General features: G+C 40.8%; 2 protein-coding genes across 3 annotated transcripts in view; both read right to left on the bottom strand.

Moving 5' to 3' along the window:
* LOC132849194 (uncharacterized) overlaps positions 1 to 6,493 on the bottom strand; it is a 73,832-nt gene extending 67,339 nt beyond the window's left edge. For both annotated transcript variants that reach the window (XM_060875455.1, XM_060875454.1), the window contains exons 1-2: positions 6,397 to 6,493; positions 978 to 1,094 (exon numbers count right to left, since the gene is read on the bottom strand). In XM_060875455.1, the coding sequence (XP_060731438.1) occupies positions 978 to 1,068 (91 nt within the window). In that variant the 5' untranslated portion in view covers positions 1,069 to 1,094; positions 6,397 to 6,493. The remainder of the gene's footprint in view (positions 1 to 977; positions 1,095 to 6,396) is intronic.
* A 2,427-nt stretch (positions 6,494 to 8,920) lies between these two features.
* Positions 8,921 to 19,051, bottom strand: part of dis3l2 (DIS3 like 3'-5' exoribonuclease 2) — a 19,328-nt gene continuing 9,197 nt past the window's right edge. The window contains exons 7-20 of the mRNA XM_060875418.1: positions 18,327 to 18,556; positions 17,909 to 18,082; positions 17,752 to 17,831; positions 17,509 to 17,621; positions 17,290 to 17,397; positions 16,876 to 17,109; positions 16,697 to 16,776; positions 16,411 to 16,594; positions 13,385 to 13,471; positions 13,091 to 13,238; positions 10,690 to 10,820; positions 10,487 to 10,591; positions 10,176 to 10,280; positions 8,921 to 9,720 (exon numbers count right to left, since the gene is read on the bottom strand). Coding sequence (XP_060731401.1) covers positions 9,628 to 9,720; positions 10,176 to 10,280; positions 10,487 to 10,591; positions 10,690 to 10,820; positions 13,091 to 13,238; positions 13,385 to 13,471; positions 16,411 to 16,594; positions 16,697 to 16,776; positions 16,876 to 17,109; positions 17,290 to 17,397; positions 17,509 to 17,621; positions 17,752 to 17,831; positions 17,909 to 18,082; positions 18,327 to 18,556 — 1,872 coding nt within the window. The 3' untranslated portion in view covers positions 8,921 to 9,627. The remainder of the gene's footprint in view (positions 9,721 to 10,175; positions 10,281 to 10,486; positions 10,592 to 10,689; positions 10,821 to 13,090; positions 13,239 to 13,384; positions 13,472 to 16,410; positions 16,595 to 16,696; positions 16,777 to 16,875; positions 17,110 to 17,289; positions 17,398 to 17,508; positions 17,622 to 17,751; positions 17,832 to 17,908; positions 18,083 to 18,326; positions 18,557 to 19,051) is intronic.

Raw genomic sequence — 19,051 nt, 5'->3', positions numbered from 1 at the left:
AGACCCTGCTGGATGAACGAGCTAATTCTAAAATAGTTTGTTGTTATAATAATAATTCCAGATGAAGTCTGGCTCGGACCATGATGCTCTTTAACAGAACATTGTGGAGCAACAAAACATAAGGAACCGCAATGTTCTGAATTTTCAGTCTCATCAATAAATCTAGAGTATTAACTATAAACTAACACACCAAGATGGCGGCGCAGCAGTAGCGCCCAACGGCCTCTCGGGATACAATATGGTGCTATTTACATTTTTTAGCCAAACTATTGCTAGTACATGAACACCAGAGACAGCAGTGTTTGTATTGAGGCAATGTCCTGGACCTGGTTTTCACCCGTCCTTCTCCAGCTACAGACGTGACTGCTACCCCACTACACGTCTCTGATCCTCACCTGGTATCCTTCACCATCACTCTCCCTACCCTACCTAAAACTACCTCTCACCCCCTCGCTCTTACCCGCCGCAACCTTCACTCTGTCTCCCCTTCTTCTGTAGCTTCTGGCACTCTTTCTTCCCTTCCTGATCCTGAGTCTTTTTCCTCACTACCCTTGGACTCGGCCACAGATACTTTCCTCTCTTCTCTTGTAATGACAATAAAAGCTTGTTGACTTGACTTTAAAGACTCCATCCTGACATGGCCTGACATCTGCCCCCTTTCCCCTGCTGACCAATACGCTGCTGTTATTTGTCCTGTATTTGCATATAGACTTGATATATTAGGTTTAATATAAAAATATAATAAATATAATATAATAAAACCTTATTACATTTAATTTAATGATGCTATGACATTCAGGATCGTGTCAAAGTAACAAAATCTCTGCAGTAAGAATTTTCACATTGATGCTCTGAACACAAATTAACTCCTGAAAGTGAATGAAATGAATCCTAAACCCTGTTTAATAGACGTGTGTAAGACTGTCAGAGGGACCAACTGAGTCCAGTGTGAGCAGTGACACTGAGATCACACTCACCTGTGAAGAACATGAGGATGAGGAAAAGAAGGAGGTGGTGAAGAACACTGCAGGTGGTACACATCATCACCTGACGCACTGCACACATCATCACCTGAAGCTGGTACACATCATCACCTGAATCACAGGTGAGAAATGGTGAGGAAATAATCAGGTACCTAAAAACAGTAACTTCAATGGAAAAACATAAGAAATAAAAACAACATGTAAAGACAGAACCCTGACATCCTGACACACACACACACACACACACACACACACACGGACACACAGACACACACAGACAGACAAACACACACAGACAAACACACACAGACAAACACAGACAGACACACACAGACAAACACACACAGACAAACACACACACAGACAAACACACACAGACACACACAGACAGACAAACACAGACAAACACACACAGACAGACAAACACAGACAGACAAACACAGACAAACACACAGACAGACAAACACACAGACAGACAAACACACACAGACAGACACACAGAGAGACAGACACACACAGACACACACAGAGACACACAGAGACACACAGAGACACACAGACAGACACACACAGACAGACACACACAGACAGACACACACAGACAGACACACAGACAGACAGACAAACACAGACAATCACACAGATAGACAAATACACACAGACAGACACACACACACACACACACAGAGAGACACACAGACAGACACACAGACAAACACACAGACAAACACACACACACAGACAGACACACAGAGACACACAGACACACACACACACACACACACAGACAGACAAACACAGACAAACACACAGACAAACACACACAGACAGACAAACACAGACAGACACACACAGACAAACACACAGACAGACAAACACACAGACAGACAAACACACACAGACAGAGACACACACACAGACAGAGACACACACACAGACAGACACACACACAGACACACACACAGACAGACAGACAGACACACAGACACACACAGAGACACACAGAGACACACAGACAGACACACACAGACAGACACACACAGACAGACACACACAGACAGACACACACAGACAGACAAACACAGACAATCACACAGATAGACAAATACACACAGACAGACACACACACACACACACACACACACACACAGACACACACAGAGACACACAGACAGACACACAGACAGACACACAGACAGACACACAGACAGACAAACACACACAGACACACACACACAGAGACACACACACAGAGACACACAGACAGACACACACACAGACAGACACATACCTGTGATAGGGCTCTGACACTGATGATCAGTTTTGTACTGTAGTTTGTATCTCTCTAACACATTGTAACATAAGTGTCTAGTTCTGTTTGATATATTCTACCATACCTTAAATCTAACCCTTGGTTAACTGCAGATATTTACCTCAAGCCCATCTCTGTAATCAAACCCCACTGTCACAGACACTCTCGTCCACAGAGCAGAGGTCACAATCCCAGTAACCTCATCTACCCTCCTCTGTTGTGTAAGTCTCACACAGTGGTGGTAGGTGGGCTCTGGAATTGTCAGTCTGCTGTAATGAAAGCTGATTTTATCTCTGCTTTAACTTCCCATTACTCCTTTGATTTTCTTGCGCTAACAGACACCTGGATATCCCCCACAGAACACTGCTACACCAGCTGCTCCATCCTCTGCCTATGCTTTCTCTCACTCACCATGAGAAACAGGCAGGGGTGGTGGTACAGGTTTATTGCTGTCAAAGAAATGGTGCTTTACACCTCTCCTCTTGTCTCATTTAACCATCTCTTCTTTTGAATTTCATGCCATTTCAGTCACATCTCCAATCAACCTTGTTATCATTGTTGTTTACCGCCCTCCTGGTCCCCTAGGTGACGTCCTGGAAGAAATGGACACACTGCTTAGTGCTTTCCCTTCTGATAGCTCCCCCCTGACAGTGCTTGGTGACTTCAACCTCCCCTCTGACAAGCTTCAATCTTCTTTCCTCCTGACTCTTCTCGACTCATTCACACTGACACTCAACAGCTACATCCCCACACACAAAGGAGGCAATGTCCTGGACCTGGTTTTCACCCGTCCTTCTCCAGCTACAGACGTGACTGCTACCCCACTACACGTCTCTGATCATCACCTGGTATCCTTCACCATCACTCTCCCTACCCTACCTAAAACTACCTCTCACCCCCTCGCTCTTACCCGCCGCAACCTTCACTCTGTCTCCCCTTCTTCTGTAGCTTCTGGCACTCTTTCTTCCCTTCCTGATCCTGAGTCTTTCTCCTCACTGCCCTTGGACTCGGCCACAGATACTTTCCTCTCATCTCTTTCCTCAACTATGGACTTTCTCTGCCCTATGTCCACTAAACCCAAGAAAACTTCTTGTGCTGCTCCTTGGCTTTCAGATGTGCTGTGCAACAATCGAAGAGAGCGAAGATCATCAGAAAGAAAGTGGAAGAAATCACAACAGTATGGATTCCCCTACACCTTTGTTGTCGCATTTCTCAATTGGAGCAGCAGAACAGATTTTACATCTCATCCAGTCTTGCAATCCTACCACATGCCCATTGGATCCACTCCCTTCCACTATGCTCCAGACCATCTCGCAAGACCTTCTGCCCTTCATTACCATCAATAGATCCATAGCATCTGCTCAGGTACCAACTACTTTCAAGTGAGCAAGGGTTATTCCGATCCTAAAGAAACCTGCTCTGGATCCATCAGACATCAGTAACCACAGACCGGTATCACTTCTCTCTTTTCTTTCAAAAATTCTTGAATGCATTGTCTATAATCAACTGTCTGTCTATCTCTCACAGAAAAACCTCCAAGATCCCAACAGTCTGGCTTTAAAGCAGCTCATTCCACAGAGACAGCCCTTTTGGATGTCTCTGAGAAACTACAAACTGAGGGGAGTGACATCTGCTCCACGCAGACTCTCATCTGTTGTCCCACAGGGCTCAGTACTTGGTCCTCTTCTTTTCTCCCTGTATACTCACTCTCTTGGGGAAGTTATTTCCTCACATGGGTTCTCTTACCATTGCAAATCTCAGCATGTCTGGCAAAAATATCATCATGGATGACTGCTCATCAGTTAAAGCTCAATCCTAGCAAAACTGAACTGCTGATCATCATACTGCTGATTCATACGCAGGTCATGACCTTGCTGTATCCCTGCACAACGATCTGATCTCCCCTTCAGCCACAGCTCACAACCTTGGGGTAACCATGGACACTCTGTCCTTTTCCTCTCATGTTGCTAATGTGACTCGCTCATGTCGGTTTCTTCTCTACAACATTAGAAGGATTCGGCCATTTCTGTCCACACAGGCTGCTCAGGTACTTGTTCAGTCTCTTGTCATTTCTAGACTGGATTACTGTAACACACTGCTGGCAGGTCTACCTATGAACGCAATCCGCCCTCTGCAAATGATCCAAAATGCAGCTGCACGGCTTGTTTTCAACCTGCCAAAGTTCTCCACACCACCACACTGCTGCGATCCCTCCACTGGCTTCCGGTAGCTGAACACATCAGATTCAAAACACTGATGCTGGCCTACAAAGCCAAAAATGGACCAGCTCCCTCTTACCTCAAAGCCCTCATCACTCATACTGCACCTCACACCCTCAGATCTACAGCACTGCTCCACTGGTCCCACCATCTCTCAGAGGCAAGTTTACTACAAGACTCTTTTCTGTACTGGCACCAAGGTGGAGAAATGAACTTCCCCAGAGGTCCAGACAGCTGAGTCACTGGATATCTTCAAATGATGGTTATAGACCTACTTCTTCATGAGACACTTCAACTAGCACTTTCTTCCCTGTTTTTTGCACATAAAAAAAAACCTTTGAAACCTTTTCATTGTAACTTTGAATGTTTTAGACTCATGGTATCTTACACACACACACACAGACCTGGGTTAGGGCCCTGACACTGATGATCAGTTTGTACTGTACTGCATCACACTAGAGGTCTTCAGGGGTCCATTTAGATCCGAAAACCCGAGGTCCGGCCCGAGACCCGAGCGGGTTCGTGTCTAAAAGTTTCACGTGTGCCTCGGACACGGGTCGGTATAATAATAGCGGCATCGGGTCTCGGGTAATTTCAAATGAATGTGTTTTTACCAAACGGACCCGAGAAGACCCGAACTACTGTATCTTGTGTGTGTGCATCAACTCGAGTCCTTTTCCAACCTCTCCTCTGTTTGCCAAGACCGCTTGCGACATCGTGTTGCTGGCGGTAAGCTAATTGTCATTGAAACAGACCTGTCAATCAATTTTGAATCCATGCTGTAGCGGTTACTTTTCTGTCTGACTGGTGTGTGCAGGGCTGCATCGGTGTGTGCAACATTAGGGTAAAAAAAAATTGACAACCGGGCGGGTCGGACTCGGGTCTATTTTTTTCGGGTTTGTCTCAGGTCGGGTCTTTCTTTAAAAAAAAAGTATGCACACCGGGTTTGGGTAAAAAGTGATTCGGGTCACTTCGGGTCGGGTGCATTTCTTTAGACCCGAGAAGACCTCTACACCACACCCACACAAACACAAACACACACACAAACACGCACACACACACAAACACAAACACACAGACCCGTGTTAGGGCCCTGACACTGATGATCAGTTTGTACTGTACTGCACCACACACACACATACACATACATACACATACACATACACATACACATACACAAACACACGAACACACAGACTGGCAGACACACACAGAGACACACACACACACATACACAGAGAGACAGACACAGAGACACACACACACATACACAGAGAGACACACACACATACACGAACACACAGACTGGCAGACACACACAGAGACAAACACACACACACACACACACATACACAGAGAGACACACACATACACGAGAACACAGACTGGCAGACACACACAGAGACACACACATAGACAGGCAAACAGACAGAGACACACACACACACACACACACACACACACACAACACACAGAGACACACACAATTTCTCAATGAGAAATACTACTACTACTACTACTACTACTACTAATAATAATAATAATAATAATAATAATAATAATAATGACAACAAAAAGTTTGTGATGTTAAAAAACAACACATTTTTATCACCACATAACTAAAGCACTAAACCGAGTGACGTCATTAGGTTGTTTAGATTACACAAACTCTCTACATGAAGGATTTTCTCTAGTGAATAAATATTTTATTGATATTATATACAATTTTAAATACAATAACAGCCCGTTATTTCTACACATTTTACTGAACTGTCTTTTTACACAAACATAAGGAGTTTATTAAAAGTGCAGCTCTGTATTAACCCTCTGTATTAACACATAAACTCATGTTTCTGTATGATAATATCTGTAATAAACTCACCGTGTGAAGTTTAAAACTCTATTAACTCTATTGTGGTCCGTGTAAAACTTTCTCACAGATTCTCTACTTTCACTTCAGGGAGAAGGAAACACACACCTACCGGAAGGGGGGGGACCACTGTCACACCAATACCGGAAGTAAAGTCTGTTCAATTCATTAATACGGATTTTATTCACATATTCGGTTCTTCTAATAACTAATATAACAATTGTAATATCCGACAATTAAAATGTGTGTTTTATACATTAGTAACTTGTATTATCGCTGATTGTAGTTCGGTCACTGTGTGAAAACTACATATCCCATGAACACTTGCGCTCTAGACGCGCTAATGTTAGCATGTGGCTAATGCAGAAAGCTAGCGTTACTGTAGCATCAGTAATATTAGTATTTATTGTGATTTTATCTGATTTGACGTGTTTAGTTCCTAAGTGAGGGGTAAACTTTCCCCCATGCGTATTGTGATAGTTTACCCCTCACTTCCGGTACTTTTGTGAGGCTGGTGTCTATCTGCGCATGCGCATTGTGACAGTTTATGCATATGAAGTACTTCTTTACTTAAAGCAACCACAATTATCCATACCCGATGTGGGGGACAATTAATCAGTTTAGTCAGTTTACTGGATATAAAGTAAATTCAGGGAAATCCTAAGCCATGTTTTTAAATACCCCACAAACATCACAATGTCCCTTTCACATTAGTGATTTGGACATATTCAGCTACTGGGGGGACCTTCTTACTGCTTTAAAGGATTTATTTTCTAAGAACTATTCACCCTTAAATGGCAAGACTCAAGCAAGACATGAATAGGTGGATCTCTTTACCAATATCTTTATTTAGATGAATGAACACAATTAAAATGAATGTGCTTCCCCTTTTTTCATTTCAATCTCTATACCCTGTTATTTGAATCAGAACCTTTTAAGGATTTGAACAAGTAGTACGTTTATATGGAATAATAATAATAAAAAAAGCCTAGGATTAAACTTGCTTCCCTTCTCAAGCCAAGGGAGTGTGGGGGTGGTTCATGCAGCCCAACATGCAGCTCTATTATTGGGCTGCTCAGATTAAACAAATGCTTAGATGGTTTCTAAACAATACAGACTCCTTGTGGGTCAGTATGGAATCTGCCTGTGCTCCAAAAATCTCTCCTATTTATTGATAACTTTAGAGAGGTCCCCCTAGTAGCTGAAATCTTTTTGTTATTTAACACCCTTTTGGCCTGGGAAGATGCCAGAAAGTATCGTCGTGTCCACAAAAATCTGTCACTTTGCAATCCCCAATCACTTTGAACCCTGATTTCCCTGCCTCTTTAGCCAATATCGGCCTTCAGATCTGGGCAGAAAAAGGTGTATCTAATTTAGGCAGCTTATTTACAGGAAAGGTTTTTAGATCTTTTGAAACGCTCAGAATTTTCAGTTTTACCAAATTCCTAAAACTGATTTTTTCAAATTTCTCCAACTACATAATTTTATTCCATCCGAAATGAGACGGGGGGAAATTCGCTGGGAACTCTCTGGTATTGAAAATAGTCGACTTCTGCCGGGGTGTTAAAGGGTCAGATTTCTTATCTGTACTCTCAGTTATCAAAAACCTCCTCACCATTAAATCCTTTGAGAAAGGTCTGGGAAAGGGACGTGGGCCAACCATTTACTGATGACGAATGGCTCTCTATATGTGAGGAGGTTTTTCATAAATAAACCTCAAGCTCTGTGCATGAGCAAAACGTTAAATTCATATTCAGGACATCTTACCCCAGTACATCTCCATGAAATGTATCTAAGCTATGTACCAAATGTATCTAAGCTGTGTTTTAAATGTAAATCTGAAATAGGAACTTTGGTGCATTTATCTTGGGACTGTAAGAACATTCACCCTTTTTTGGCATGAGGTATATGATATGGTTCAGAAGATGCTGGCCAGAGAATTCACTATGTCTCCTACTATATATTTACTTAACTGCAAAATATCATTAGATTTCTCTACTGATTCACACTCAGTTAAATTTCATTACTTATTTGGCAAAGAAATGTATACTTATTCTGTGGTCATCACCACAGGTACCAACTTTGGAGATGTGTTTGGCACAAGTGGCTAATCTTCTCCCTTTGGAAAAACTTACACATGACTTTGCAGAACAAAACCGAATTATTCTGATGGACATGAGCCCCTTTGTGGGATTTACTTGAACAAGCGAGACCCCAACGCTGACATGTTTTGATTTGCTCTGTGCCTTTCACTCTCTTATTAAAAATGCATTGTTGTTATATTGTTATTAATATGTTTGTATGTACGCTGTTGTTGTTAATAACATATCTATTATATATATATATATATATATATATATATATATATATATATATATATATATATATATATATATATATATATAGAGAGAGAGAGAGAGAGAGAGAGAGAGAGAGAGAGAGAGAGAAACTGAAAAGCAGAAACTGATTGGTACAATCAGAATAAATGTAAAATCACATGTTTAAAAAAAAAACATAGCTCAGAAATGCACAAATATTTTCCTGAATGTAAATAATTTAATTCTTCTCAGTGACAGTGTGACAGTTCATCAACACAAATTAAAACTCTTACACCAGAAAAACAGATAAAATACAAATAAAAATGCACAGATGTCACAGTGAAAATTATCAACACCCAGATCGGTGTTAAAAAAATACAATTAAACTCCTCCCACTGGGAGAACTGAATCATCTTGCACATCTATACACACACAAAAGAAATAGAGTTTAAAAAAATTACTGATGTTTACAGTAAACAAACTGCACTTTGGGTAAACTTCTGTGTCAAATAATGAGAAGTAGATTTTTTTTAAATAAAAATGACCACATACGTTGAAGTAAAATATTGCACATGTGGTCAGCAGTAACTATTAACACCTTGGAGTTAGACAAGAACACATCACACTTTCCTGTCCTGAATTTATAACTCTATTAAAATGTCTTGAAGAAAAAGTGAAATGATTAGTGATGTGTTAATCACACTGTTATTCAGAGACATTATTATGGACACATTTACATATTCACACCGATCATGTGGGATATAATATAATAGTAATAATGAAAGATGTGTGTTAATGTGAAATATCTCCAGTTAAAATCCGACACAGCTTCAATACACCGACTTCAGAATGTCTGATCAACAGATCCATAGGAATATCAAATAAAATAAAACCAAATAAAGTGTGTGTGTGTGTGTGTGTTCGTTCAGTGTCTGGTTCTCATCAGTACTGCAGTGTATTTGAGAGCACCTTCACCAGCAGTGAGCCGCACATCAACCACAGAGAACAAGGAGATCTCCTACACACACACAATCATAAATTAGCAAGTGTGTATACAGTGCACCATAGTGTTGTAACTGTGTTACTGCCCATAGCTGTGATTCTAAAGCTCTTGTTTCACACCATTGTTCACACCATGAGAGATCAAAACAAGTCCAATACAAACTTCTTGAAAATGGACCAGAGCTGTGGCTTTAAAATAAGATCCATTAGATTAAAACGCTGCAGACTGATGTTAAATCTGCTATTACAGAAAGAACTATCTATAATGGAGACAGAACATCAGTGAGCAGGTAAAGAGGGGATTAGTCAGAGACACAGCCAAGGGAACAGGAACTTGAAGACATTATGCTACCACCATCATGCTTCACTGTGAAGATGGTGTCATTAGTCAGAGAGGGAACCGAAAACTCTGATTGACTTCACAGAATTTGGATTAGCTCCTTATATGTTTGGAGGGTAATGACATCATACCTGTGTAACCATTTCCTCTTCCAGTTCGTGAGGATTCCAAACCAGGTCCATCTTGGGACATTTACCAATTTTATGGAAAGTAAATGACTGCAGACCCTCAATGACCTGCAACAGAAAATAATTAGTTTAACTTTGTATTTCATCTAAAATAATATAATCCTAGAATTATTTATATAAACATACATAATCACATTGTTACACCATGAAAATTCTGTTTATTTTTAATGTTACAAAGTAAATAACACTACAGATGGATTCCTCTGAGCTTGTGTGTGTGTGTGTGTGTGTGTGTGTGTGAGAGAGAGACTGACATTACAGTAGATTCTCTTCTGAACTCCATACTGTAGCACCAACACATCAAAGGATTTATCCAGGATCCCCATCACCATCGCCTGCGAGTCCAGAGGCCCACACTCCTACACACAAACACACACACAAACACAGTCAGGAACAGTCCATATCTGATTGCGTATGAAGTGTGATAACACCATGTACTGCTACGTAGGTGTGTTACCCTGACAAAGACACTGAAGAACAGCTCGGTGCTCATCTCCTGAACCCTCTTAGATGCCATCTTCTTATCATTACAGTGAGAGGCCTGTTTCTGCACTTCATCTTGGGTGAGATGCACACAAGGTCCACACTCTGTCACACACACACACACACACACACACACACACACACACACACAATGTGAGACTCTTCATGTTGACAAATGCAGATAAAGAACGGAAAATTTGAATTGTAAGTGAAACTGGCTGTAGGTGTTTTGATCAGCAGTAAAATAAATACTGTGTTTGGCACTTAATCACTACAAACCATAGGTAGCATTTAACACTGTTAACCACAAGACTCATCTACCCTCAGGAATCTTGGAATTTGAGGATCAGCATGGGAATGGTTTGCTTCCTCCCTGGAAGGTCACATGGTAACAAGGAGGGGAGTGACATCTGCTCCACGCAGAATCTCCACTGGTGTCCCACAGGGCTCAGTACTACTTCTTTTCTCCCTGTATACTCACTCTCTTGGTGAAGTTATTTCCTCACGTGTTCTCTTACCACTGCTATGCTGATGACACTCAACTTGTCTTCTTCTTCCTTTCCTCAGATACCAGAGCTTTTGCTTTTTGCTTGATATGCTCATGTAGGTATCCTCTCTACAATGTCAGCAGAATCAGTCCATTGAAGTCCCTAACAAAGTTTTAGGTTGATGATATCCTTTTGTCTGCAACCTAGTGATCGAGTGTTTATGTATTCACTGATGAAAACTTTAAAGCCTTTTGTATGTTGCTTTGGATAAGGGCATTTGTCAAATGCCATAAATGTAAATGAACTGGTACAGTGATGATGCTAGTGTTAACATGTTTGTACTTCACTACAAACACTCTGTTTAAACTTGTAGTCAGTTTCTACATGCAGCATCAAAACCCGACTCTAATGGGGAGGTGGTTCCAGCACCGCCAATGATAGCTCCACTTCAGGGTCTTCAAGAGACCGCGGATGGTCCGACTCTGCCCCGTCTCAGCAAGCAGAGTTGTTGAGACATTTCTCTGTGTTATCTCCCAGGATGCCAAAAGAGACCCCGACTCACCAGGGCAACAAATTAATAGGGATTAAATCAATTTGCACTAGTGTTTTCCATCCACAGGTAGACAGGCTGGACAAATGGTGTAATCAAAGGATAAAATATTGAGTCATAATTTTGTTGAGTAGAATTAGTATAAGTGACTTGAGCCCCTGTTGTAAGGGATCAGATTTCTGTTCCACCCAGTCTCTCCGCTAGTGGCCCACAAGGCTCAGCACTTTGCACTCTTCTCTCATCTTGCCACTCATCTTCCCCTTCCCTCCCTCAGACACTACTGTTTCATCTCCATATCAGGATATTGCAATCTCCCTGGACAACTCCCTGATCTCCCTTCAGTCATTACTTACAGAATTGCTTTAGAAGTCTGTCCATGAATACATTGTCAATGTTTATAATCTAATGCAGCAGAAACTGGAAACCAATGGAGAGAGCGCAGCAATGGGGGGTTTGGGAGAACAGAAGGTGAGCTGAGTGTCCATGGTTACCAATATATAACAGGTATAACAATTGTAATATCCGACATTTGAAATATGTGTTTTATACATTAGTAACTTGTATTATCGCTGATTGTAGTTTTTGTATTATCTGATTTGACGTGTTTGTCTTCATCTGTATATAAAGTGTAACACTGAATGTTTACTTAACTTCAGACTGATGGTAACTGTTACCTCAGGTTTCACTTTTACACTGTTAGGTCTTCTGTTTTAGCTTCAGATCGTCTCAAATCACCTCAGATTTACGTTACCTCACTAACTTAGTTTATATTAATAATCACCTCAGATTTACATTACCTAACTCACTTAGTTTATATTAATAATCACCTCAGATTTACATTACCTAACTCACTTAGTTTATATTAATAATCACCTCAGATTTACATTACCTAACTCACTCAGTTTATATTAATAATCACCTCAGATTTACATTACCTAACTCACTCAGTTTATAATCACCTCAGATTTACATTACCTAACTCACTTAGTTTATATTAATAATCACCTCAGATTTACATTACCTCACTAACTTAGTTTATATTAATAATCACCTCAGATTTATGTTACCTCACTAACTTGGTTTACAATTACAATTGTTATACCTGTTATTGTTACTATATATTGGTAACCATGGACACTCAGCTCACCTTTTGTTGTTCTCCCACACCCCCCCATTGCTGCACTCTCTCCATTGGTTTCTAGTTTCTGCTGCATTAGATTTTAAACATTGACAATGTATTCATGGACAGACTTCTAAATCAATTCTATAAGTCACTCTGGACAAGGACATCTGCCACATGCCGCAAATGTGTGTGTACGTGTGTGTGTGTGTCTTACTGAGTGAGGCGGCCAGCAGACGGTGGACAATGACATCTGCATAGCGACGGATGGGAGAGGTGAAGTGTGTATAGAGGGGTACGTTCAGAGCGTAGTGATGGAATAACTTTTCATCCTGCAGAACTCCTGTACAGAAATACACTGCCATCTACACACAGAAACACACACATTCATTTAATTAGTCAAAATGACCAATAGAACATGTAAACTGTACATATACACTGTATATTGAATATGGTATGTGGATTGATACACAGAACCTATGAGGTAATGTGAGGTGGTGTGTTTACACACCTGCATGGGTCTGGCACACAGGTGTGTGAGTACAGCCTTCCTGGCTGGGCTGTATTCATCATCTCCAACCGCCTCCTTCAGACTCCTCTTTAAGAAGAGAAGGAAGAAAGAATATAACAATAAATTATATTAATAAAAACATGTTATTTAATAATCAGAGGGATCACAAAGCAAAATATCCGCCATTCTAACAAAAAATGTAAAGCAATGTGATGCTCAAAATGGAGCTTAAATACATTACATTTCTGCTGATTATAAAGATGTTTCTACAGTGAAGGTTTACTGTGGTTAACTCAAAAGATTGGAAAAGATTTGTAAAGGTTCCTGTTTTTAAAAGAGTTTAAAATAAATATAGAGGACTTGACAAATATTGCAGTAAAGACCTCAGGGGTAACGTTACCTTGAGATAACGTAAATCTAAGGTGATTATAAATATAAACTAATTTAGTGAGATAACGTAAATCTGAGGCGATTATTAATATAAACTATTTTTAGTGAGGTAACGTAAATTTGAGGCGATTATTAATATAAAATATGTTAGTGAGGTAAGTAAATCTGAGGTGATTATTAATACAAGTTAGTGAGGTAACGTAAATCTGAGGCGATTATTAATACAAGTTAGTGAGGTAACGTAAATCTGAGGCGATTATTAATACAAGTTAGTGAGGTAACGTAAATCTGAGGCGATTATTAATATAAAATATGTTAGTGAGGTAAGTAAATCTGAGGCGATTATTAATACAAGTTAGTGAGGTAACGTAAATCTGAGGCGATTATTAATACAAGTTAGTGAGGTAACGTAAATCTGAGGCGATTATTAATACAAGTTAGTGAGGTAACGTAAATCTGAGGCGATTATTAATACAAGTTAGTGAGGTAACGTAAATCTGAGGCGATTATTAATATAAACCAAGTTAGTGAGGTAACGTAAATCTGAGGTGATTATTAATATAAACCAAGTTAGTGAGGTAGTTTCCAGTTTTTGCTGCATTAAGATTTTAAACATTGACAATGTATTCATGGACAGCAATTCGGTAAGTCACTCTGGACAAGGACATCTGCCACATGCCGCAAATGTGTGTGTGTGTGTGAGTGTCTCACTGAGTGAGGCAGCCAACAGACGGTGGACAATGACATCTGCATAGCAACGGATGGGAGAGGTGAAGTGTGTATAGAGGGGTACGTTCAGAGCGTAGTGATGGAATAACTTATTGCGGTAAAGACCTCAGGAAGGTACTATAAAATTTATATATAAGAACCTGAAGGTCATAGTGACAAAAAACACTCCTCAGTAAAAGGTACACTATCCGGCCAAAAGAATATGGACATCTGACCATCATACCCATACGAGTTTCTACCCCAAAATTAGAGGACACTATAGAATGTCTTTGTATGCTGTAGAACTACAGTTTGCTTTCACTACTAGTTAAGTATAACTACTAGTTAAAACATTGTTCCAGCATGACAATGCCCCTGTGGACAAAGAAGCTCACTGAAGACATGGGGTATTAAGGTTGAAGTGGAAGCACTCCACTGTACAAAGCCCAAATCTCAGCCTTTTTTTAACACCTTTGGGATGGACTGGAACACCATCTGCCCCCTAGACCTCCAAACCCAAACTCATTCTCTGATCTCACTAACAATCTTGTAGCTGAATGAATACAAATCCCCACAGCCTAGTGGAAAGACCAGAAGATTGGAGCTTAACAGCAAAAGGAGACTTAATCTGGACGAGGATGTTTAACAAGCACATATGGATGTGATAGTCAGGGGAACACATATAAAACGTTTCATGATGGTTAACTTCAAGTTTTGATGAAAAAGTACCAAAAGGTGTCTCAGGCGATGGGGAAAAGGATCCTTTATTCTGTTGAAATCAAGGTTTAACTTTTTTGTTAAGTGATGCATCTGGAGAAATCTAGTCACCACTTAACCCCTGTTCAGTTTCCTCCCAGTGGTAAAGCCTGGTGGTGGCACCATCATATTATGGAGATTTTCTTCAAAAGAAGGAACTAAGAGACTGGTGAAGATTGAGGGGAAACATATCTGGGAGAATAAATTCTCAAAAGTGCTTAGGAACATTGATTGGGGTAAAGATAACACAGTATTGGCTTTGGGAAACGTCTCTGGCTTAAATAAAATCATCTCTTCAGAAAAATAAAGATATAACAATTTTCCCCATTCAACGTCACTCCTGGTTCTTGCTCAAGAGATATAGCTGAAGGGTAAGAGAGAAGAACTCTGAGTCCTGAATGTGGCATCAAACCCAAAAAAACTGGAAGCTGTAATTGCTGCCAAGATTCAATAGATACTTATGTAAATGTATAAACTATGTACATGTGATATTTCAGTTTAGAATACATTCTAAATGCACTTTATCTGCTCTCCCAGTTGGTCAGTACCCCAGTTCCTTGTGGTGTTGGTGATGTTTCTGTGCACCTATGATTCAAATAGTAATGCCCTTGTTCCTAGCATGGGAACATCATGATGGTAATGATGGAGCAAGCTCCAGAATTGAATTTTGTGGTGGTTAACTTTTGATTTTTTTCTCTAAATAATACAAATGTGGAAATAATGTTTCACCTCCCTATCTGTAAGATATATGACAACAATTGAACACTGATCATTCTGTGGCACCAGAAAATAACCAAATCTGACCACGGTGATCAAAAAGGGAGACACACTGCCTTTGTTCAGAAGTTTCAGAGGGACATGGAAGCAAACTCTATAAACAGGTTTACATGTAAAGGACAGATTTTATAGGCAAGGCTTGAATCCAGAACACATTTTGTAAATATTCCAATCAACTAGCTAACAGAACTCGTGCTAGAGGAGGTAAACATTTATACCATCAGGAGCTTGGAGGAAGCTGTATAGTGTGGAACATGGTACAGGCCACCCCTATACACCACAAAGTGGTTAAATATTATTAATGATAACTTCAGCACTGCCTTTTCTTAGAGCAGTCATATAAAGTGTATGAAATGTTTTAAAGGTGTGGCCTTGCAGGTGATCATGTGGCTTACATGCAGTGCTCCAGCCGAGCTCATGTCGATGTTAAGGCCGATGTGGTCACACTGTTCCTGTAGTGTCTCCATTAGACGGCTCTGTGGGGGCGCGTGACGGCGCAGCAGAGCAAGCTCGGGGTTTGAGCGGTAAATCTGATGGGCTACAGCCATGTTGGCCAACAACATGAACTCTTCCACCAACCTGTCACACACAATGTACACTGCTCAGGGTTTGAAATGTTACAACTTAAGACCACGTTAGACATCAGTGTAAACTCGGTCACCAACCTGTCCACACACTCACTTGTTACTGTCTCTGTACTCGTAGATGTAACAGCCTTGAGGCATTCCTGACCCAGAGTCCAGAGTAAACGCCAACTTCATCTAAAGCAACACATCCAACATGAACACAGCATCACACTGCAGACCCTCTACACTATTACCATTATTGGGTTTGTGGAACCTGTAGTGTATCTGGTTTACCTGGTCGAGACGCAAGGCTCCGCCCCTGAAGCGCTGTGCACGCAGGTGAGTGGCGATGGTGTGAAGGTGCAGGACGGCCTGGAGGATGGTGTGTACCGAGTGTTCAGGGGAGACTGGGGGAAGCTCATCAGCACCAAACACTTTAGTGGGCGAGTCGATCATGCTCTGAGCGTGATCATAACTCAGCTTCACACATGAGCGGATCACTGAGCGGCCAATCCACTCACTCAGGATCTACACAAACACACACGCACACATGCAGACACACAGACAGACACACACACAAACACACACACGCAGACAGACATGAAGCACACTATACCGTGAGCAATTTGCATTATAAACCAATTCAGTTTTGAAGTGTGTTTGTGTTCACTCTGTGTGTGTGTGTGTGTGTGTGTGTGTTTTTTTTACCTTCCCCTCAGGTGATAAGTTCCAGATGACTGAGAACGTTAAACGGTCAGTTTGAGGATTTAAACTGCACAATTCTTCACACAGGAGACGTGGCAACATTGGAATTACCTACAAACACACACACACACGCACACACACACAAATTAAACTCAGCACTGTATACACACTCATGAGTAGGAAGTGAATTATCACAGTATCCCAGCACACATACACACACACCTTCTGTATGAGGTACACACTGGTGGCTCTCCTGCTCGCAGTGTAATCCAGAGCACTTCCCTCCTCCATGAAATAACTCACGTCTGCTATGTGCACACCCACTTCAAAGTTACCTACACAAGGTCAGGGTTATTCGTTAATATAATGGTCACACACTCACTATATAAACACGCACTCAGTTTTGGGTGTGTTTAGTAATGTTTAATCTGCGTGTGTAAATCGTGAATAAATAAATAATCTGACCATCAGAAAGTTGTTTACAGGACAGAGCATCATCCAGGTCTCTGGCTGTAGCTGGATCAATCGTAAATATGCACTCCTTCCTATGACGATATAATAATGATGTGAATAATTATGTGTGTGATCTGAATCTGCATGAGCATGATGGTGTTGATGATACCTGAGGTCCCGCCTCCTTTTCAGCTCGTCAGGTGGGATGGTCCAGGGTCGAGCCTGCGGTAGACACTCTAACACTTCATCTGTAAACTCAGAGAAATCCACATCATACTCCATTAACATGGCCTCTGTCTCCGGCTCAATGACTCCCGCCTGACCTAATGACTTCATCAACTGCCTGAGAGGGAGAAGGAAGATCAGAAAAGAGGGTTGGTTAAAGAGAATTATACAGTGATGTCTCTATAGGTTTGCAGTGTTCAATTATTATAGTACACTGTGGAAAACAGAAGAACACAACCTAGAAATTAATCAAAACCTCTGACTAGCTGGTTCCACCATGCTGACTAGTACAACATGCCCACAGTGCTAAGTGTGTGTGTGTGTGTGTGTGTGTGTGTGTGTGTGTGTGTGTGTTTGTATACCCTTGGGCGAACAGGCTGTCTGGGGTCCAGTGTGTGATCCTGCAGATGAATAGTATGTTTGAATAGTCATTAGAGCGTGAGGGGAAATCTGCAGGACAGCCTGAGAGCGGGACATTCACTCGGGGGACTCGATGGTCTGAGGGGGAGAACAGGGCGAAGGGCTTATCAGGGAGGAGCTTAATAAACCCCGACACTGCCCTGGAGTGTTTCTGCTCCATGATATACACCACCTGATAAATAAAATAAAAACACACACGTTAGATGCCGTTCAGACTCCCACAGCAGCTACAACATTCAAACAAAGATCTAATCTGTCTGATGTGGAGCTCGAGTCTAAAATCTCACTGAAGACAATTACACAATACTTTCAGCTGACTTTAATACACCTTTATAGATCCCCACGAAGACAGGAAGTTATTTCTGACATAATGAGCAGTTATTTCTTAAGAGTAAATAATACAGTAATATTTTATGTTGTTTTTTTTAATTAAGAAACATTTCCTTGGTTAGTTGATGGATAAAAATAAACTATTTAAATGTATTCAAAATATTACATTTTATTATATGAATATTATTATTTTACGGAAAATGTATGTAATGGAATAATATTTATATTAATGTACTTCTGGGTTAAGTAATAAAACAAAGAGAAATAAATGTCAAAATAAAGAAAATGATAATTATTTACACAGATGTATTTATTTAAATGTATTGATTTTGTTAGT

The sequence above is a fragment of the Tachysurus vachellii genome, chromosome 7 (genome assembly GCF_030014155.1).
Source record: "Tachysurus vachellii isolate PV-2020 chromosome 7, HZAU_Pvac_v1, whole genome shotgun sequence".
Lineage (NCBI taxonomy): Eukaryota > Metazoa > Chordata > Actinopteri > Siluriformes > Bagridae > Tachysurus > Tachysurus vachellii.
Note: the sequence above shows the minus strand (reverse complement) of the source record. Positions and strands in the feature narration are given on the sequence as shown.